The following is a 23,680-nucleotide window of genomic DNA, read 5'->3' as shown; positions in this document are numbered from 1 at the left end:
CATCTAAATCAATTGATTAACCACGATCGCATTCATTACACTACATGAAAAAACTTTTTCGTATGCAAATGTTTTGCAATTGATTTTCAATCGAAGACGTGGCAAAGCATTTAATTGCAACTTAATGAAAATGGAAAGCATTTGCTTTCGTTCTCATTTTCAAATTATATTTGCGTCAAACGCGCCTCAAGCAACGAGCTAAAATTCAATCAAATGTCTCTCTCTCTCTCTCTCTCTCTCTCTCTCTCTCTCTCTCTCTCTCTCTCTCTCTCTCTCTCTCTCTCTCTCTCTCTCTCTCTGTCTCGCTTCGAGTGCGTGCAGTTAAACATGGCAATTTGTAAATGAATCAACTTTTGATTTGAATGCACATTATAATAATAAACAAAGTGGTCAACAAGCGCAACGAAACGAACTTTTCAGTTCAATTCAGTTCAGTTTGGGTCACAACAAGGTGAAATGATTACGAGTCGTGTGTGCTGCTCCAAATTGAGTCAAACCCTTGTGGGACAATAATATTAATATGTGCACGCAATGAATTGCATTTGAAATGGCAATTGCATTAGATTTGTTGGCCACTATTTAGGAAATTAAACTGCTAAAAATAATGTTGAGAGCAGAAAGTTCTCACAATTTCAACGTTCACAAAAGTATACTTTTAAATACATCGCATATTTAAATATTTAACAAATAAAAGTATTTTTTATATTAGCAAACCTTTAAAAAAAATTACAATAATATTGTCCTATGTACGTATAGGAAAATCTTTATGGCAATAGATCATAATTTCAAAGTTAAAAAATAATTAAAGAATAATCTTCAAACAACTTAAAGATTTTGGCAATAAATCCCACACAAATATAATAACGAATATTGAATTAAATAAGTGAGACAACTACAGGCGAGTGTGCTCGAATGTGAGATACCCGGTATCTATTTTTAACAGAACCATATTCAACAAATATACTAAAAACATACCGCGAAATACGAAAATTTAACGAAAGCGATACTTAGTATATCATTATTATACTACATTCAAAATATACCACATAGTACAAAATATACCAAATACCACAAAATACTAAAAAATACCGAAACTTATATTGGGTTTAACGATATTGTACTACATTCAAAATATACCACATATTACAAAATATACTAAATACCTCTAAATACTAAAATATACCGAAAGCAATATTTGGTATATCGATATTGTACTACATTCAAAATATACCAAAAGTATTACTTAATTACTTTATGGGATCGGAGTCGGAGTATAAAAATATTTCTGTATTCTTTACTCCCATAGAATACAATCAAAGCATTTAAATGTTAAAACATTTTACAAACAAGTTTGCGCAAATCTTGCTAAAGTTATTGTCACTTAAACGCAAAACACACATTCTGTAAACATTTAACTAAATTACAAAAATATTAGCTTAAATGTTTGCAACTAAAACACAGCATAAATATTTCAAATGGAATTTCGATTTTTTTTCCATTTTTCTATTTTTCTAAAGCACTCTCACACAATAGAGTCAAAGGCAAAACAATAAACTGCGAGAGCACTTGTCAGTTCTTGCAGCTAATCTTCACATAGTCACAATATGAGAGACACGCTGTTGATTGACAATTCACAATTGCAATTCAAATTGCTACCCAATGTCATGCATCAGCAAATTCGTGGTCAATGGAGTTGAGCAGTGCAGAAAGAAGCAAACGAACGCAAAACAATTTCAAATTAAAAACTTTTCAAAAGGTGTTCATAAAAAAATCGCAATAAAAACGTTTATGAAATTTACTTTTGTTTGAAGAAGGAATAAAGTGAAAAGCGTGTATAGTTATTTATTACTATAGTTATATTATTGTATTATACATATTAAATTATTTTTATATTTTATTTATTATAAATTTATATTTAATATTCCTGTATATATTTTATATTTATATGTTTTATTTTTGTGTATAGACAATCGCATCGCATATCAAATTAAAAATAGTTCAAATTTTTCTGTCGAAAAAAAAATCACAAATAGAAAAGTTTATAAAATTGAATTTTACAAGAGAGAATAGAGTAGAAAATATTCATACTTCTTTAATTGAATGGAGAAATAAAGTGGATAATATTCATACTTGTTTAGTACTTAATACTTGTTTAGTTATAATTAAAAGTGAAAAATATTCATATTTAATTCTTAAAATATTCATGTATTTAATAAGTTGAATTTATGCACCTTTATTTTAATATAATTCAATCAATTTCCAACTATTTTTTCTTATAATTGATATTAGACTTTATATGTTAATTAAATAAAGTTTCCTTAAATAAGCTTCTTCAATGAATTCAATTTGAATTTTGATGACTTTATAACTTAATGAAGTTTCTCACTTAAATCGACACTAGTTTCGATTTGATATGCTCCTTGCGAGGAGGCTAAGATCAGCAGCACACGATTCACAGTGGGAGGCACATATTAGCATATGATTAGAGTTAAATGAGCTAGGCAGCTCGCATTGTACATATTGATTAGCGAGAGTGCAAATGTATTCATTGGCGTGAAGGAGGAGGAGGCAGAGGCGGAGGAGAAGCGACTTCGCTTAACTCTTGTTCCGGTTGCATAGAAGTCATTGCAAATTAGCTGTTGTTAATAACTTGGCGTGATCAATCAAGCTAAATCGTGGAAACCGGGGGGAAAACTAACTCGCAAATGCAAATGCGGACAATTTTAATATGGGGAAAGTGATGAGAGTTGAGGACTTAGTGTAATTGCCAAATGCAACAACAACTACAACAAGCTGAAAGCAGCAGCAACAATTACAGAACATAAATGTTCAATTTACAAGCAACAAGCAACAGCTGCAATGTGCAACATGGCGCATACGTAATCATTATTGACCAACTGATTGTTCTGTCTGCGTGTGTGTGTGTGTTTGTGTGTGTGTGTGTGTGTTGGACATTGTTGTGTCTGCTCTCGATTCTGATTGACTGCATGACCAACTGACTGTGACTGTGACTGTGAATGAAGCATGGCCATGGCCACGACTACGACCACGACCACGCCTCCATGCCGCCCTCTCTTCGACCACTCAAATGTCAGCAGCAGTTCCCTTTTAATTAAACACAAACTGCAGTTGTTGTTGCTTTTGCTTTTGCTTTTGCAGTGGCAGCCGCAAATCTGCCACCGAAATAAAATCAAATCCCTGGCTAGTTAGCTTGTCACATGGGTGCAACGGTGTCATGTGTCACAAGCAGAAGAAGAACAAGAAGAAGCAGATGCTGCACAAGATATTTCGTTTTGATCACACTACGTATGCGTAATATGACAACGCCTTTTCATTAGGCAAGGTAATTTTAATTGAGAGATTCACAAGTTTTTAGTATCAATGCATTAGTTTTAAATATATCTACAATAGTACAATATATAATTACATATTTAAAATATACATACATATATATATATAATATGTATAATATCAATAGAAATAAATTTAATGAATTGCTAAACTAATATTACTACATAAGAAAACCACAAATAATACGATGGAAAATGGAAGAAATTGACATATATTGAGCTTAAAAGAGAACAACAAAAAATATTATTAAACTAGCGAGAAAGTGCATGGCAATAAAATGATTTTATGAAAATTAAATACCCCAACTAATAATCATGATAAAACTTAAAAATAGCTAGAGATTAAGAGCCTATCATTATGGGGTTAAAGCGAAGGGAAAGAGTGACATAAAAATAAGTAACGCGGTTTACTCGCACTTAAATGAGGCAGCAAAGCAAAATGAATTAAGTGGCAAGCAGATGGAGAAGAACGAGGAGAAGAAGTAAGTATGGCTTATAAATAAAGCGACTCGGGTGTATTCTCGAGTGTGGCCGCTTTCAATAAGGGAACACACAACAAAGGTTGATTTAAGCAACGCTTGATTACTTTCGGCAGGCGCAACGACAATGAAAGTAATTTCTGCCACCAAAAAAAGAAAAACAAAAAAAAAGGTTCACAATAGGCATATGGCGAAGAACTCGCCACGGAATCTTCGTCAATGTCAGTAAATAATTTTTCACAGCGCGCAAAAGAAATGTCAAGAGAAATGCTGCGAGAGAAGTGTGCCAGAGAGAGAGAAATGAGAAATGACAAACGGACGGACGGACGGACTGACAGACGGAGCCAGAGTCCATTTCTTGTTGACATTTGAGTTCAGTTGAGTTGTGTTGAGAGTGTGAAAAGTGAAAAGTGAGCAGGCGTCATTAAAACGCTGTCCGGCGTATTTTACTGTTGCATAAATACACCTCACTTCCCCTCCCCTCTAGATTTAGTGGAGAACTGCCTAAACAGCCCAACTTAAATTTCATTTACGTTTAAAAGCCACTTTTAATTTGTTTCTCCCTTTATTTATTTGTTTTTGTTGCGAGTATATTTTTTTTTTGTATTTCTGTTGGGTGTGGAGGGTTTTCGGATTCGGATTCGGAGTCATTAAGTCAGCTTTGTTACGCCTCAATGCCTACGGCGCAGCAGACAGCACGCCCTCAACCCTCCTCCCCACTCGAAAGATAGAGAGAGAGAGAGAGAGAGAGTGGGTGAGAGAAATTCACGAGTGTACTTTAAAGTTGCGCCGTTGAAACGGCAACAATAATATGAAAATGAAAATGAAAATAAATACAACAGCAATTAAAGCGCGAGCATCTTTCTCTGCCACAATATCTTTCTCTTGCTCTCTAGCTGGAATCCCTTCTGTTTCGAGTTGAGTTCAAAAATAATTTGGCAACACAAAAGCAAAAGCAACAGCAACAAAACAGAACTCATAATTGCGCGCTAAACGCCATTCGAGTGGACATTTTTCTCTCTGCGCGAAACCTTAATGAGCAGCTCGGCATCCAGCTGGTCAGCAGCTGCAGCTGCCACATTAAATCTCGGCAACAACAACAACAAATGCAAAAAGTGGGAGAAAGAGAGAAAAAAAAGTTAATTTATAAGTATTTTTCAGCACAAAACTTGGCAGTTAAGTGAAGTAACTGTGGGCGACCGAGACTGTGACTGTGACTGCCATTCGGATTGCTTTTGCGATTGCGATTCAGGATTGCGACTGTGGGGCGAATGCCTTTTACATGCCCAAACTCAAACCCAAAAATAATTAAAAACACTTGTCCAGTTCAGCGAGTGTGCTAGTCGCTGAAGTACCCTGGCGAGTAAATGCTCTTTGAGTGAAAAAATTGCAGCGAAAAAGATTTATTTAAGCAAAGTTAGAAAAACATTTTAGTAAATGTGTTGTTAGCATAAATTTACAATTTACAAACGAAATATACTGAAATATATCCAATATATCCAATAAATATACCACAAATATACTAAAATATATCGAAGTCTATATTTGGTATATTTTTATTCAAAATTGTTTAAGCAAAGTTTGATTAACATTTAAATAAATGCGTGAGATATGTATTTTCAGAAAAGAGAAAACTGCGGTATTATTCTTAAAATATATCGATATAATATACCACAAAAATACTAAAATATACTAAGGGTAACATTTAGTATATTGATTAAATATAGAGCAAACCATCGTGGTATTATGGTTAAAATATATCCAATAAATATACCACAAATATACTAAAATATACCAAAGTCTATATTTGGTATATTAATAAACAAAATTATTTAAGCAAAGTTAGCGAAACATTAAAACAAATGTTTTGGCATAAATTTACAATGTATTTTTAAAAATGATTATACCAAATGAATATACCGCAATAATACTTTAAATTTATATTATATTTGGTATATTCGCATTTTTCAGACTTGCATAGTTATTAGAAAAATGTTCTTGATTTTCGAAATAAGTATTTTCTCACTATAGTGAGTATTCCAGAATATTTATTTATTATTTATTTACGTGTTTAATTATTATACAATATAATATAATAACTAAAATAAGGGAGTGCTAGCTACTAAGGCCATAGACTATATTCCAGAATAACATATTTCAATGTATGATTATGAATATTGTATATTATTTGGCTGACGCTGAGTGCGAGTATATTTATTTAATACACTTGCAGTTGGCATCGAAAATAGTTTGAGCGTGTGTGTGTGACTTGTTGCCACGTCACAAGAGTTGTCTGATTCTTTTCGTGAGTTCGCGCAAGTTGTGCCATTAATTATGCTTGTTAAACTCTGGCAGCGCAGAGAATTAAGCAGGCATCTGCCTGCCTGACGTCTGCCTGAGTGTCTGCCTGCCAGCTATGTCATAAATATTGCACAAAAAATGCTGCCGAAAACTATTTTAATTACATGATACTTTGCCACACACACATACATACAACTCCCCCTCTCTCTCTCTCTCTCTCTCTCTCATAACTATGAGCATGTCTAAGCAGATGAACGTTGAAAAGTTTTGCATAAGTCCGATGTTGATCTCATTGCCGTAATCATATTTATCGAAAGTTGTTGTTGCCGCTCTGTGTTGTGCCTCGTGTTAATGCAACTTTGTGCAACACTTTTGTATTATTTATGAGACTGAGCAACACACAGACACACAAAAAAAAAAAAAGAACAAAAAGCATGGTTGCAAGCAATTAAAAACTTTTGCACAGCAAAATTCCCTTTTGCACGCAGACAGCAGGTTAAGCTGTTGTCCTCTCATCACAAAAACAAGAAGCATCAGTTCTTTTTGTTTTTTTGGGCTGTCAACAGTGCGTATGCGTGATGACAATAATCAGCACTGCTGCAGTAAATTGAACTTAAATATGTAATTATATACATCGGTGTATATATGTACATACGTATGTGGATGTGGCATGCAATTAATGGGCTAACTTGGCATTTCCATAAGCCAAATATTGTGAATAGCAAAGCAGCAACGCCTTGTCTTCAGCATCTCTCGCTCTCTCTCTTGACTGTTTTGTCATTTTCAATTGGTTGTCGGTACTTAAATCCATAATTGGACTACTGGGCAGCTGCTGCTGCTGCTGCTTAGATTAAAGCTGCCCTGGGTAGAGAGTTGCTGGCAGTCAACAGGCCGAAGATGATGGAGAATGAGCAGCGCATGAAAACCGGAATACCACAACAAGCTTATGGACCATAGAGACCATAAATGTCTCTCTCGGTGTGTGTGTGCGTGCGTGTGTGTGTGTGAGCTTATTTGCATAGCTGCATGCAAGAATTCTTGGCCAAGACAGCGCTGAACTAAGATGCAAACTGCACTCCACACACATCTTTCTCATACTTCTCTCCCCCTCTCTCACTCTCACTCTCGCTCTCTCTCTCTCTATCTATCTTTGCACATTCATACGCATTTCACAAAGGCTAAAATTTGCATTGCAAAATCGTTATAGCCGCCTGCCATATAGGGTATACTCAAGGGTCCATTTCAATGCAGCAAACTCTCAGGTGCATTGGACTTTTGCAACGCTCGTCTGCATATCGAGCATATCGATAAATAAGGCGCAACTAAAGCGCTGAAGCATGCTCGACTACCAGTAGACCTATATATCAAAAGTGTGTGTTGTTTTCCCGTATTATAATTTGTTTTTGTTCTATTATTTTAAATACTTCAACTATTATTTTAATTACATTTTTTGCTAGTAGTATTTATAGCAAGTATCAAATTTTCAGTATTTATTGTATTTATAATATTTATAGAATTAATAGTATATATATTATTTATAAAATTTATGGTATTTATAATATTTCAGTATTTGTAGTATTTATAATATTTTTAGTATTTCTATTTCTTTTAGTACTTAAGGTATTCATAATATTTATATTTTTATAGAATTTTTAGTATTTATACTTTATGTTCATTCTTTTTTTAATCCAAATTGTAAGCTCTAAATAAGATATTTCTAAAACAGGGTACTTCACACAAATTTCATATATTTCGCGATTATAATGTCAGAGATATAGCTGTTCAATCTAACGGACAGACAGATGCACAATAATGCAATAATTTTGGTCTATTTTAGCGCAAAGTATTGAAAATCATTTTATACCATATTCTACCTTTATAAATATGTATGCAAATTTGAAAGATAAAGTACTTATTCTTTCTCAGATATAACTTCTGAAACTAACGAACAGACAGACTAACAATTGCACAATAATGCAATAACTGTCATATATTTATAAATATTCTATAACAATGTTTCTATTTTATAAATATACACTGCCAAATTTAAATATATAGCATATATAACATCTCAGTTATAAGCCGATTAAATAAGCGAACAGACAGAAAAACGACTTAAAACAGCATTTTTGCAGGGTATTAACAAGCATTATAAATGTATGCTTTGAGAAATTAAAGTCTTGACAAAAAAGTAAATGCTATACACTAAGCAACTTAGTATATAAACTATGCATATGGGAGAGAAATGTGCAAACTGCAGAACGAAGACATCATTCGCATTTATTTAGTTGAAAATTCATGAAAATGCTGCAATTTGTGATGCTTGCATTTGCCATTGTCTATTGCCTGCACATATCTACTACAGACATATATATTTGTATGTATGTATATATAGTCTGTTATATAGGCTAATGCATTGTTCACTTTTTTATGCGCCTGCAATTAATTCCCACTCTCTTCACTCGCATCGAGTTGAGTTGCAGTTTTCAGTTGCCCAATTTGCACTTCGTATGTCAAAATTCGACTTCATCTATGGCTTTATTTTTTGTGTCCCCCGCGAATGTAAAATGGAGAAAAAAATCAAAAAAAAAAATAATAATAATGAAATAAAGGCATATAAAAAGGTAAAATGAAGCATTCAGTCGACGCTACTAATTCAATATTACATAAAGCCCTCGACGAGCATTTTTTTGTTGCTTGCATTTTAATTTTTCATCATTTTCATTTTTTTTTTTTTTTGTCAATTGCGACAGCTGAACGCCGAACGCTGAAAGCTTTTGCAAAGGCATAAGCCGAAGCTGGAATGCACTCACCCAGGGCCCATGAATTGTCATCCAACTTAATTATAAGCGTTTAATGCTCTTCCTTTTACTCTCGAACCCCTTCCCTTCCCTTCCCATCCCTTCTCTTTGGAGAAGTTTGTTGAAATGTATAAATTTGCGAATTTACTTTTGACGTTGCCAGATTCGAGGGGTCGTTCATTCAAATTCGTTTATGCACGACAGATAAAAACGCAGTATATGCGAGGGAAAGGAGAAAAAAGTGCGAGCCAAATGGCCGACCGACGCCATTTTGTAATATTTGTTGCTGTTATTGTGATACTACAGAAACACACAAGATTGCCAAAGGGTATAACATGCTCTATAACGATCAGCTTCTGACCGCTGACCATCATCATAGCAATCAGCTTCTACAAGTCAATCATAGCAATCAGCTTCTATTCATCTAGCTGTCTGTCTGTTTGTCTGTCCGCGACTTTAAACAACTAAAACTCAATGATAAAGCAAACTAAAGCTGTGCAAAATTTGACAATTAGTTGCTGGCAACTTTAATGCAATTAATATGAAAAGTATTTGTGAATTTAAGCACTATTTACGATACATTAAACAATTTTTGAATGCATTTTAAAATGGTTGAGCACACTTTTTAGCTGTACTATTAAGGGAAGTTTGTAAAAACGGAAACAACGTAGGAATTTTTGTACTTTCTGTGCCATTCAATTAATTTGCTTGTTTTGTATAAATAAATGCATTCTGGGCATAAAATTCGGTACTTTATATAAAGCGCAGCTGCGCATAGTAAGCGTAAAGAAAGTGATGCAACAGCATCGTTTGGTGCCACAAAACGATTGTGGCATGTAGCTCGGTATTTTCATAATGCAATTGGTCGCGTAATTGATACCGAGCAAAATGAATTTGAAGTGTGCGTTTGCCGTTGCGTTTGCGTTTGCGTTCCGTTGATGTTCCGCAAAACGCAATCGCTTATTAGTTGCGCATATAACGTATTAATGAAATTGATTTAGCAGCCATGATGAAAATTATGCGAAATAAAGTGGAAAAATTCAAGCTTTGCTTTTCACTGCACTCTTTAATAATTGATTAAAGAATAATAGCACACAAAACTGGGCAAAACGAGTCGCGTTTCGCTTTATAACAAAAGACGAAACACACTCGCACACAAAAATGGCCAAAATAAAAAATTAACTACGTTTGGCGTATGTACTTTCCCCTCCTTTTACTGTCCCCTCCCTCCCCAACGCTGGACAGTTGGCCTGTCGACTGCCGCCTTTTCCCTTTCGGCCCCCCGCGGGGGTGAGCCAAAATCGATTTAATTCCGTTTTGTGAAAATATTTTTGCTGCCAGCCAAAAAGGGAATTTTTGAAGCCTTAATACTGTTGAACAGCATCAGCAGCAGCATCAGCAGCAGCGGCAGCAAAATGTTGCATGCAGCGCGCCGCCTGCAGCATGCAGCGTGCAGCTTACGACTCCGCTTACGAGTTTCACATAGCATTGCTGCAATCGTGTGTGCAATTATGTGGCACATTGACTGCAGAACCTCTTCTCCATCTCTCTCTCTCTCTCTCTCTCTCTCTCTCTCTCTCTCTCTCTCTCTCTCTCTCGCCCCCTCCAACCGCATTCCCCTTAAAAGCTGCCAAATAAGCGCAACTCAAAAACAAATTTAACAAATACCAAAACAAAAAACCAACAAAAAAAATAGAATACAACAAAATGCAACCTGCATTGTATTTAAAACTGTTTTCAGCAATGCTCCAACTCCGAAAACTAATTGCAAAAGAAAATAGATGTTGTATGTATAAATCACAATCAATCATTCATTTTAAATTGCAATAACAAATCTACATTAAAGCACAAATCATTTTGTAAGTTATCAGTTTGAAAAAGTCAACAATTTCCAGAGACACTTTCAAAAGAATATTGTTAAATAGAAAATACTTTTAAAAAGCATAACGAAAAGCAGCTTAATAATATTTTGGTATATTTTGAATGTATTAGTATATCAGTATACTAAATGAAGCATTTGGTATACTTTAGTATTTTTTGCAATTTGTTAACTTGTAATATTTATCGATATACCAAATATAGTCTTCAGTATATTTTAGTATTTTGTGGTATATTTTTGGTATATACGTATAATATGGTTTTATTGAAAATGGCACACTTGTCTGAAGTTTTCCTAATTAAGCAAAGCATGAAATAAATTTTAGTTTAAAATATCATTTCTTATTACAAATTGTAATTCTTAATTAGCATTGAAATAACTAAGAAATTCAGCTCGAATTCTTTTTAAATATTTAAGGCAATGTTGGCAACGCATTTAGTGTTCATCTGGGCACACTGTTAATAAGTATCGATAGTTCGATACTTTTTAAGGTTAGAATCTTTCTTTCGTTCTGTGGACGATGCAACTTGCAACTTTTACTTTTACTTTTAATACATCAAAAAAACAACTGTTATAATCAAATTACATCAGGAAACAATAATAAATCAAAAGCAGAAACTTTTTAGAAATAAACAAGCTTATTATGATTTTTATTTAATTAAGTTTTGAAGCCAGTACTTAACAACGTGAATAGAACTTTAGATAATTGTTTAATAAATGCAAACTATCAATTAATGATAGTGTATGCAAACATATTGAAATCCAGCAAAGCATGTGCATCATTCTTTATGCGCGGTGTCAGTAAAAAAGAGCGCTAAATCAAAAAGGTTTTTGTTTTCGATAGAAATTGATGAATGCCATTTTGTGTCGATTCATCTGTGATGGAGATGAAGCGAGAGAGGGAGGAGAAGGGGGATACCTGCAATTGTTTGTTTCTCTATATTCTCTATATTCTATTGTGGTGATAGAAGTGAATGGCGGAACCCTAATCAAAAACTCGTTATTGACGTTGATGGTCTCGTTGTTCTATGTTTCCAATTGTTGCGATGTCGTCTCTCGTTCGCATTACTCATTATGACTCTGCAAGTGTGCGTGTGTGTGCGTGTGTGTGTGTGTGTGCGTAGGTAAGTAATTATTCAACAAACAATTAACTGTAAGTCAGCAACAGGAGCAGGCACAGTTAGAATGCATAAAATATTTGACAGACAGCGCGTATACGTCATCTACAATATTACGTATACGCATAGGCATATTGAAAACACACACACACACAACTAAATTATTCAACTGCGATGCGTTGCGCTGCGTTGCGAAGCTATGCGAAACAAAAAACCAACTTGGGTGTGGGTGAGCGACGAACAAAAGATTCTCGCCATTTTTTGCGATGTCACATGACAGTTTCATCGACTTGCCTCAAGGTAATTATCGCAATCGCAAAAACAACAAAAACAAAGGAAAAAAAAGAAAATAAATAGTAAAGTCGAAAAAATAAGAGAAAAAAAAAAAACAATAATGATAAAAGCGATTGTTCGATGAGAAATGATTTTGCATTAAGCACATGACACAAGTCAACTAAAAGAGAGGGAGAAAAAGTGTCTGAGAGAGAGAGATAGATAGAAGTTGCGGTCAGTACTTAGCCATTTATAATGCATGATACTTATTGCTCTGTGCGCTTTTGTGCTCTCAACAGGAAATCATAAATACACACACAACACACACACATACAAACGCATTTACCGTTCGTTTCTTCATATTATATTAGCCTTGTCATAGCAAAACATTTTGCGTATTGATATTGAAAAACAGAATTGCAAATTAGTTGCATCTTTAATGGATTGATAACGAGAACAGAACAGAACAAAACACAGAGAGAGTGAGAGATTAATGTGCAAACGCATATTACTCATACGCCATGTAAGCTGCAGCTTAGAAAAGTTTAACACAGCTGACAGCACAGCATGTATTTATGCTATGTATGTTAATATGCCAGCTGCCATCAAAAAACAATTATTTTAATGCCACACACACACAGACACACAACAATCAGAGGGCGACAAAATTAAATAGTTGAGAAAAAGGTTGAACCCTTTTAATGGAAATTGAGGCAACTATTCAATTTAACTGTCTGTCTAACTAAATCTTTATTGAAGATTATTGCAGTGCAGCGTTGAGAAAAATTTTAAAAGAATTTCTATAATAAATATTTTGCATGTGAAGTGCTGAATTGTTGAGCACACTCGATTCTGTTGTCTGCAAGCATTTGACATGTGATATGCACATAAATAAAAGAGTTTTTGTTTTTGTTTTTTGGTTTTAATCATATTGAAGCATTAACAAAAGGATAAAGTGGCTTATAAACTGCATACCGACTGTATATGGACACTTTAGCCAACGGCTTAATTCTTGTATGCGATATATTTGTTTTTTTGTTGTACTATTTTTATTCGTTCCTTTTTTTGTTGCAAGCATTCTATAATTGAAATATTTATTATCTATGCAATCTCACATTCATTTTAATTAAACACACAGTTCAGACGGACAGACAGACAGAGAGAGAGAGAGAGTGAGAGAGAGAGAGACAGGCTGGCTGGCGGCAGCTTAAACAAATTCAAATGCAAATTCAAACTGAAACTGCAAACTGCAATTGCAACTACAAAATTCAAATGCAAAGTGCTTCACGTGTTGTGCAGTTGCCTTATTGTACGATTAGTACTCGAATTCTATTGATTTATTTGCATCTTTGTTCATATATACACACATATATATCATCAGCATTCAAATAAAATAAAACAAACAGCAGCCACAAAAAGTGCAAAACTTCAACCAGCAATCAAAGTGCAATAACAATGACGCTTGAATTAAACTCTCTGAAACTCTATCGTATATATATGTAATATATATTTTGCAGTTCACAGACCCTACATCGAATAAATAGAAAATAAATGCTAAATGGCTATATCAATAGACTCACTTCTCTACTTATGTGATTACTATACATCCTGCATATATTTATACAGTTTGAAATTGAATTAAATCCAAAAGAAATCACTGCATAAAATGCAAAAATTTGAGTAGTTTGAATTTATGTAAAACTATAATTTATCCGATTCCCAAGAAATTTATTGTTTATTCTAAACTCACTGCATATTAAATAATTTCAAAGTATTATTAACACTTCTTTATATCATATTCCCAATTAAGAGACTGCAAGAAACAAGTCCATAATTTAATGATTCTTTGCAATGCTTCAACGCTACAGTTTATCGACAGCACTTAAAAATAATGTATTCAACATTGTGCTTGTTGTGTATTAAGGTTTTTCTTTTGTTGTGTTGTTTATAAGCAGAAAATGTGAGTTACAAGATTAACTTTGATTAAATTCTCATTATTTTTAATTTATTCAATGAGCTTGCATTAAGCATTTACAGTGTGTAGTAAAACACGAGAGGAAAAGAATAATGTGAATCATTGGGGAAATTATTCTTGAAGTCTTAAGTAAGCACACACACACACACACATACGCAGAGACACATTTGACGACACTTAAGTGTCTGTGTGTCATATATTACATACATTATTATTATTATTATTATTATTATTATTATTATTATTATTATTATTATTATTATTATTATTATTATTATTATTATTATTATTATTATTATTATTATTATTATTATTATTATTATTATTATTATTATTATTATTATTATTATTATTATTATTATTATTATTATTATTATATTTTCTGCTTTGCTTTCTATTCTACATTATTACTTCTTGCAGAGCGTCTTTCCATTACGTATTTCCATCAGTGTCTCGTTGCTTCTCTCTGCCTCTGTCTCTGTCTCTATCTCTGTCCCTCTCTCGAATGGTGCACATGCACTGCGATTACTGTTGCTTGGGTTGTTGTTATTGTTGCTGTCGCAGCTTGAAACGGTGATCGCCGGTGCCAGGCACCGAATGCTGTACGAGAAACAAAAACAACAACACAGAAAACGCGAAAAAAAAGAAACAAAAACGAATTTTTCAGTGGAAAAAAAAACTACAGCAACAGCAAAGAGCAACAACAACAAAATGCGCACACAAAGAGGCAATAAAGAAACGCCGACAACAACAACAAAGAAAATATTGTTTATAGCAAGGCAACGGCAAACAGCAAACAGCAACAATAATACATACGAGTAAACTAAAATAAAGCAAGAAAATACAAACCTTGCCGATCAAGCGAAAACGAGACGCTGAAAGAGCAAGAGAGCAACAACGACAGCCAAAGCGAGAGCGAGAGAGCGAGCAAGTGGAGACATGTGACCGAGAGCGAACAGTTCGGTTGTCGACTGGCGACCTATGATGTTATTACCGGCATTTCCCCCCGCACTCTACCCCCTTCGCAACCGACCAACAAACGACACGCCATCACGACAAACAGATCATCATCGAACCGCATCGTTGTTACAAAGCAAATTGGAGATGAAGCAGACAAATAACAAACAGCAACAACAACGACAACAACAACCGGCCGGCTAGCCAGCGAGTGCAGAAGGTGGGTGTGGGAGAGAGAAGATTGGAAACGGGGAAGGGGGGATACAGCAAAGGAGTCAACGAAGCGCAAAGCGCAGCGTCGCGCTACTAACGGTGTATGTCGACTGCGACTGCGACGTCGCGGTTGCCACAAGAGCAAGAGTGAAGCGCTGCCAAAGTGGGCGGCATGTGAAACTGACAACTGAATGTTGGTTGTGTCCGTGTGAGTTCGTATAGATTTATATATGTGTGTGTGTGTAAGTGTGGAACTTGCTGCATTGCAAATGCAGTTGAAACCCGTTTCGGCCGCTTCGTCCCACTGTAATTTGCGACGCTGTTGACACAGGTAATCTAATAGGCAAAGCTACTTTGAAGCTGCGTTCCGACACCTCTCTTCCCCTCTCCCTTTCTGTCTATCTTTCTCCGTCTTTCCACTGCCCTTCCAGCTGTAGTTCCAGTTGCTATCACGAGCAACGAGATTTGTTTTTAAAATATCAAAAAACCAAATCGCAATATTTATTTATTGATTTTGCAAATGGAACTTGAGATGTCACACTGTACGTGCCTGTTTGTGTGCGTGTGTGTGTGTGTGTGTGTGTGTGTGTGTGTGTGTGTGTGTGTGTGTGTGTGAAGTACTTGTATTAGACGCTCTGCTGAATCAGCGAAAGTTATGCTTAAAGCTTTCCACATAAAAGTTGCTACCTCGGTCAAACTATTAGCAAAGTTATTTGTCCGCAACGCTGGCGAGCAACCGCAGCAGCTACAACTACAAAGGCAGATAGACAGACTCACGCACACACTCGCACTCGCACACACACAGACAGACACACGCATTGCAATTAACTTTGCGGTCACCAGACACCCAAGCCACCCACTAGCCAAAGCCTTTGTGCGCCTATGCGAATGGCGGCAAACGAAGAAGAAGAACAAGCAGAAAGAGAAGAAGCAACAGAAGCAACTATAGCGGTGCCTTTACTACTTTGGTTGTTGTTGTTGCCATTGCTGCGGTTGCAATTGCAGTTTTGCCGTTGCAGTTTCCTGATGACGATTAAAGGGCAAACGACAAAAGCTGCTGCAAATTTTCAACACCTTTAAGCACATCAACGACCTCAATAAAATGCAAGCATAATTAAACATTTAATTAATGAATAAATTGCAATTCAAGAAACTTTTAATCTTGACTTATAATATTTATAATTGAAATTCAATTATAATAATTAAATCATATACATAAGACTTTTCCTTTTTCGATATGAGAATTAACTTAGAATGTAAATTTAACAACTACATAGATAAGATGAAGCCAATAGAACTTGTTAATTTGATTGTGTTGCCATTGTCTCATTATTTACTTAAAAAAAAGAAAAGAAGAACACAAAACCAATTGATCTCTTGTTTCAGCGTATAGTTGAGTTTGTAAGCAGATTAATTAAATTAGAGTTGTTAAATTGATTATTGTTCGATATCGAGTTGTGGTTTGGCTGCCAAGACACCTTTGAAAAGGTGTGTGTGTGTGTGTGTGACCAACATGATGGCATCGCCATAAACAGACACATATGAACACACACGCATGCATACATATGCCTGTGTATGTGTGAGCATAGTACAAACAGTAGTTCCAGTTGCAAATCTTTGCGTTTCGTTCGCTGTAAATGCAGTTGGTTTGAATGGGTGTCAGTCTGTAACTAGCACAATGATATTGATGCGACCTGCAGGGACAGCAACATCAACAAAAACAACAACAACAAGCAGCATCGGCGACAGCGACATCAGAGTCAGAGAGTCAGATGCTGTGACTGCAACCAGCTGCATTCTCGTCTCTCGTTGTCTGCCATATTGAAACTGGAATTTCAATCCGGTTGCCTTTTATCCTCTTCTCTTTGGCGCTCTCTCTCTCTCTCTCTCTTCTCTCCGTCATTCTCAGTATCTGTCTGTCCTGGGCAACGTTGCTTTGGCAAATTTTGTTGTATGCTGTTTATTAAATGTCATTAAAGTCATTTCTTCTTTTGCCTTTTGCTCTTTGGCGCCAGCCACCCATGCACTACCATCTTTGTGCGAGAGAGGGAGAGGCACAGCATGGGTGGTGAAGAGCGAATAAGAGAGTATATTGCTGGTATTGTCAGCACTCCGCACTCAACACTCTGTTCAAATGTCAAAAGGTACAGCACAAGAGGAGCACAATAATAATAACATAGAGCGCAATCAGCAAATTGCATTAAATGACTTTGTGTTGCTATTTGATTGTTGCTGGAGTAGCAGCAACAGCGGCAGCAGCAACAACAACAACAACAATACAGCATAGCATAGAACTGTAGTAAAGCGTGGGAGCGGGAGGGGGCGATGCATGTGCAAAACTAAAAGCAGCCAAACCCTCTTTCTCTCTTGCACACTCTTTCTCTGTCTGCCTAATGTGTAGCTGGTGTGTCTGTCACGCTCTTTGTCACATGACTGCAATGGACTTGCACTTGATGTTGGTGTTGTTCTTGCTTTTGCTGTTCTTGCTTTTGCGTGTTGTTCTTCTTCTTATTGATGTTGTTGTTGCTGATGATCAACTGGATATGCGATTATGACGAGAATTCAAATTGAAATTCAAATCAGGCGTTTAGCGCATGATTGTCTCACCAGCAACAAAAATTGTATGCAAGTGTTGCTATGAATAAACAAAATGTACATATGTATGTATGTATGTACATACTTACATACACAGAAAAAAGTACTTAAAAAATCAAGTATTTTCGGTTTGAATTTACAACTATGCATTCAGGATAAAGTTGTTAAATTAATCAAGTATTTTCGTATTTGAATTAAATGAATCCGGGACTATCAAGATATTGACACCTCCACTTCACTAATTCAGCGTATATATCCCAGATTTTGTTTTCTGTGTACAAACGTACATGAATATGTTCATATGTACATACATATTTAATGCTCTGTTTTAGAGATCCACTTAAAGCAATTTGATCTGAGCATAAAGTTGTTGCCCCTGACTGTCATCAGTTAGTTGTATCGCAGTATCTCTCCCTCTCTCTACATCTGTACATCTCCCTCCCACCCCCTTTGCCTGCATCAAGGGCGCGAACACAAATCTGTGGCGCACATTAAACGTTTCACTTAATTAAAATCAACGGCTACAACTACAACAACCACAACAGCTACAAGAGCAAGCAAACCAAAAAGCAACGGCAGCTGCAAAACGACGCCCCCGTATTACACGCACACACACACACATACACCGTTTGCTTTGTCGTGTGTCTGGACGCTAATAGCTCGATACACAAACATACGTACAATATGTACATACATGTGTATTGTAACAACACAGAACAGCTACAACTACAACAGCCGAAGACGTGCCGAGAGCCTCTCTGTGTGACTAACGACTTGAAATTGCGCTTATTAAGACTTCCTGATTCATAATTTCAGGCGGCGTCCAGCAACAACAACTAGTACCAAAGAACGAAACGAAACGAGACGACAACAACAATAACAACAACGACGAAAAAATAGCTTTAAAAGGCAACAACAAAAATCATTACAAAAGTAGCAACAACAACTAGCAAGCACTTTTGCCTTCGTCTTTCCTTCTTCTTCAACTACTTCTACGACTATGCGTATGTGTGCGAGCAGTGCGGGCGTGAGTCTGCCTATGTGTGTGTGAGCAGTGCGGCCATATGTCTGTGCTTTCAGTGCTTTTGCACTCACGCCAAGGTATCATCAATTGGTCATCAGCCTTATCCTGACAAGCACACACACACAATTAGTTCAGTATAATTTGGCGCTGCGAAAAATAGAAGAGCATTTGTTCGTCGGCTTGTTTGTAGCGCACACGTGTAAGTATGTATTTCAATTTTTCGTCATAATTTTTGTGTAATTTTATTTGCGTCTTTCTTTTTTTGTTTGAGTTTTTGTGTTTTTTGTTGCTTTCTCTGTGGCGTGCTTCCCCCCCGCGCACTCCGCTTTCATTTTGTTTTGTTGTAGTTGTTTTTTTGCCTTTCCACTTTTCATCATAATTTTGCGCCCGCAACAAAAACTTTTTGTGGCTTAGGCGTTGGCCCCTCTCTCCTAGGTCGCCCCTATCTGCGCAGCATCCCTGTCTCTTTCTCTCTCTATCTGGCACTCGTCATTACACGAGTATTTCTCCCACTGTCTTTTTATCTACATATGTACATACATACATATGTATGTGAGTCTGTGAAATGTTGGTCATGCTGCGGGCAAATTATAATGGCATGGAAGGCAGCGCTCAGATTTTCAAGTGACACCACACATAGACAGTCACACACACACGCACACACACACACACACACACACACTCGCGCTTCTAAAATTTTGACAGTCCTCACTTTGGCCTAATTCTTGGCACAGAAACGATTAAAATGTCCTCCAGACAAAATGTCCCGCTATCTCAAGAGAGCTAAAGCAAAGAAGAATATATGGTAAATATATTTTTTCAAATGTTTAAAACAAAAAAATGTGTGCTGATGACAATATTTCCACAAATTTTGATGAGTTATGAAAACCGTTGCTCATTAGTCGAAGGATTTTAAAACAAACTCACAACATTCAATACAAAAAAAAATGGAGTAATAGAAATCTGCAATGTTTATATGCAATAATTATATCAGAACCAAATGAAGGCCTGCAAATAATTTGAAAAAGTCCGAGTCTAATGAGAATATTTCATGAATTTTATGACAATACTGAACATGAACAAGATATTTGATATTTCCACGGATTTCGAATAAAGTTTTTTCTCTTGCCCCCATATCGAAAGCCATTGCTCATTAGTGGTGCAAAAATCCTCGACTAAAAATAAAAAAATATATAAAACTGCAATGCGTATATTCTATTCGCAACTGAATGAATGCTATTGTATTTTGCATTCATTCAGTTGAATTGAAATATGGAGTCCAAATTCATTAGGAACAATTTCAGAATCTTCATTTATTATATTTATATTCAATAATTTATATTTATATTCAATAATTATATCGGAACCAAATGAAGGCCTGCAAATAATTTGAAAAAGTCTGAGTCTAATGACAATATTTCATGAACATTCACAAGATATTTGATATTTCCACGGATTTCGAATAAAGTTTTTTCTCTTGCCCCCATATCGAATGCCATTGCTCATTAGTTGTGGAAAAATCCTCGAATAAAAATAAAAATAAATATATAAAACTGCAATGTGTATATTCAATTCCCAACTGAATGAATGCAAAATACAATATAATTGAAATATGGAGTCTTTTTCCAAATTCATTAGGAAAAATTCCAGAATCTTCATACTGTTGTAAAATTTGATACTTGCAACATTATTTGGCAAAGTAAATTACAATTAAAATGTTATATTCAAGTGCTGTTAATATTAATATGATAAACATGTTTCAAATAAGGGGCGAAGCAAAGGGCAATATTTGTTTTTTTTTTTTTTGTTGGGGAGTAAATAATTGAAAGATGAAGAAGAAGAGGCACTAACCTGTTGGACTCTGTCGGAGGCGCGCGACTTGCGCTGCTGTCGCTGGGGTCAGGAAGCAATTCAGATTGTTTAGGGCCACGATGGCCAGTAAAAGGACGGCGATTGTGCTCATTTTGGAGCTGTTGCTGCTAAAGCTGGGGATGATGCTCCAATGTTTGCTGTGAATATGTTGTTGTTGTTGCTGTGTTTTTGTTGTTTTACTCGATGTGGTTGTCGCTTTGTTGCTTCTGTTTGTTCTCGTCGTCGTCGTCGTTGTTGTTGCTGTTGTTGCTGTTGTTGTTCTCGCGGATGCAGCGGCTGTGGCTGCTGATGATGATGTGGCTGGTGAGGCTAATATCGAAGTGGCTGACGATGGTGGCGGCCATCGGAAACGCATCTTGGCATTGTTAGGAGGTTTGCGGCCGCATTCGAATCCAATGCCCACGGGCCTCGGACTCATTTTGGGCGACTTTCTTTGGCCACTTGTCAGTTGTCTTCTTGCTTTTCTTGCTTTCTTTTTTGGTCGTTTTGCTTTTGATTCGTTTTGTTTGTTTTGTGTTGTATTAGTTTGTTTGCTTTGTATTGCAAATCTTGTCCTGTGACACACGCACTTTGGTTTTGTGCCTCACTCACGTTTTCTATAAATTGATTGGAAATTGAATTGAAATCGAAATTGAAATTGAAATTGAATTGTAGAACACCCCGAACAACAATTATGAAAATATCAATTAACGATATTCAAATATTGTTGATTTATTTTGCAACGAAAATCGCATTTTACGCTGGTTAATCAGTTTTTTTTGTTTTTTTGTTTTAATTTTGTGTTGCCGGATATCGATAGCGAGTTATTAATATTTATGATGCCCTCACACTTCAGTCAAGGGCTGACTCTTCACTCTCTCTCTCTCTCTCTCTCTCCCGCACGCTCTCTCATTCACAGCTTGTCCTCTCGCTCTCTGTCGTTCTCTTTCTCGCACTCTCCTTGGTCGTCGTTTTTAACACTTTTTACAATAATTGAAAAACTTTTTGCCGCTTTATGTGAACTTTTGCCGTCGCTGTCGCCGTCGTCGTCGTCGCCTTTTGCGATGCGGACGGCGATGTCGTCAACTTTTTTATCAGCACTCAAAAATTAAAATTAATATTGCACTTTATATACATATACTACATACATATGTATTTGTGTGTATGTCTGCACAAACAACAAGAAAAAAAAAATACAGAGAGAGGCGAGAAGAATATTGTGCGCTTCCTTGTGCTTCACGATTTCCATTACAATTTCAAGTTTGTCCACACACAAATGCTGCAATGAAAAAAGATTAAAATGCATATTTAATTCAGGCTCTGGCATTAAATGAAATGTAATTATTTTAAGCGCACAAAACTATGCTACAGTTCTGGTTCTTAATATGAAATCTGTCATGTGTAATTTCACAATTACTTTTATGCAATCCAAATTACAACTTAAGCTTCACTTAATCTACTTCAAATTCAAAAAGATATTTACTTGGGGGAATTTCTTTCATGTACCATGAATACCATTGAAATTCGATATTATAAAGAAAAACAAGTAAGAAAGCTACAGTCGAGTGTACTCGACTGTGAGATACCCGCTACCCATTCTAAATAAAATAAATATATTTTGCGGTATTTTTCTCAAAATATACCGAATATTCTGTAAAATACTAAACATACACAAAATGGTATATTTGGTATATCGATATAGTACCGCATTCATAATATACCATAGACGGCATAATATACCAGATTGTCGGCCAAAGCAAATTGGACCCCTAGTACGTAGGTTTTTGACTATACAAAACTATTTCTTTAATAACATCCACAATTTTTATCTGATCGCAACCAAATTATTGTATATACCAAAATTCACAACTCTAGCTTTAAAATTAGGCTTGTTATTCGATTTTTTTTTGATTTGCGGGGCGGAAGTGGGCGTGGTAAAAATTTGAAACAAACTTGATCTGCGTACAAACATAACAAATGCTGTCGAAAAAAAATTATAGCTCTATCTCTTATAGTCTCTGAGATCCAGAGTTTCATACGGACGGACGGACAGACGGACATAGCTAGATCGTTTCGGCTGTTGACGCTGATCAAGAATATATATACTTTATAGGGTCGGAGATGCCTTCATCTACCTGTTACATACATTTCCTGTTGGCACAAAGTTATAATACCCTTCTACCCTATGGCTAGCGGGTATAAAAAGAAGAGCACAAATTGAATTTAAGACTGCCTAATTATGAACAGTTTTAGAAAGTGTATTTTAGAAGCGTCTGTTTCTGAACAACGGAAATCTGAAAATCTGCTGGTATTTGTCGTGTGTGTTTCTTTAGTGCTGGTCTCGGCCATTATTTCAGCATTAGGGCTAATACAATGGCCAATAATAAATGACGTATTTATTTAACAAAAGCAGCTCGCTTAGGAATTACGGCAACAAACTGCGAGGCGGAATGAAATAGAATAGAACATTGTGAAGATTACATTAAATTAAAGCACAAATGAAATGCATGAGTGGAGCAAAGAGGGGCGGACAAGACGAGGAGGGGCGTGAGAGAGTGGGAGAAGGCGAAAGCAGCAGAGAAAAAAATAATGTATTAAAAAAATGAGCTACAATAAAATACAATAGCTGGCAAAGATCATAATAAGTGGCAGCATATGATGAGTGCATGACAGAATAGCGCAACAACGGACGGTTGAGGAGTAGGAGGAGGCGAGTGGGCGTGGCAATGGAATGGGTGGCATTAGGCGGCTTCCACAACACACGAACACACACACAGCCAAGTGGAAAATCAGCCTACAAAAAAGCCACAAAATGACAACCAAACGAAGACGAAGTGGAGAGCGTGTGGAGAGTGTGTGGAGCG

The 23,680-nt window shown here is 35.9% G+C and overlaps 1 protein-coding gene across 1 annotated transcript in view; it reads right to left on the bottom strand.

Annotated features, from left to right (window-relative positions):
* Nucleotides 1-23,680, bottom strand: part of LOC132795203 (low-density lipoprotein receptor-related protein 2) — a 182,147-nt gene that overhangs the window by 126,546 nt on the left and 31,921 nt on the right. The window contains 1 exon segment of the mRNA XM_060805789.1: nt 20,817-21,433. Within this exon segment, the coding sequence (XP_060661772.1) occupies nt 20,817-21,255 (439 nt within the window). The 5' untranslated portion in view covers nt 21,256-21,433.

The sequence above is a fragment of the Drosophila nasuta genome, chromosome X, assembly GCF_023558535.2.
Source record: "Drosophila nasuta strain 15112-1781.00 chromosome X, ASM2355853v1, whole genome shotgun sequence".
Taxonomy (NCBI): Eukaryota; Metazoa; Arthropoda; class Insecta; order Diptera; family Drosophilidae; genus Drosophila; species Drosophila nasuta.
This window is presented reverse-complemented; position numbering and strand designations above follow the sequence as displayed.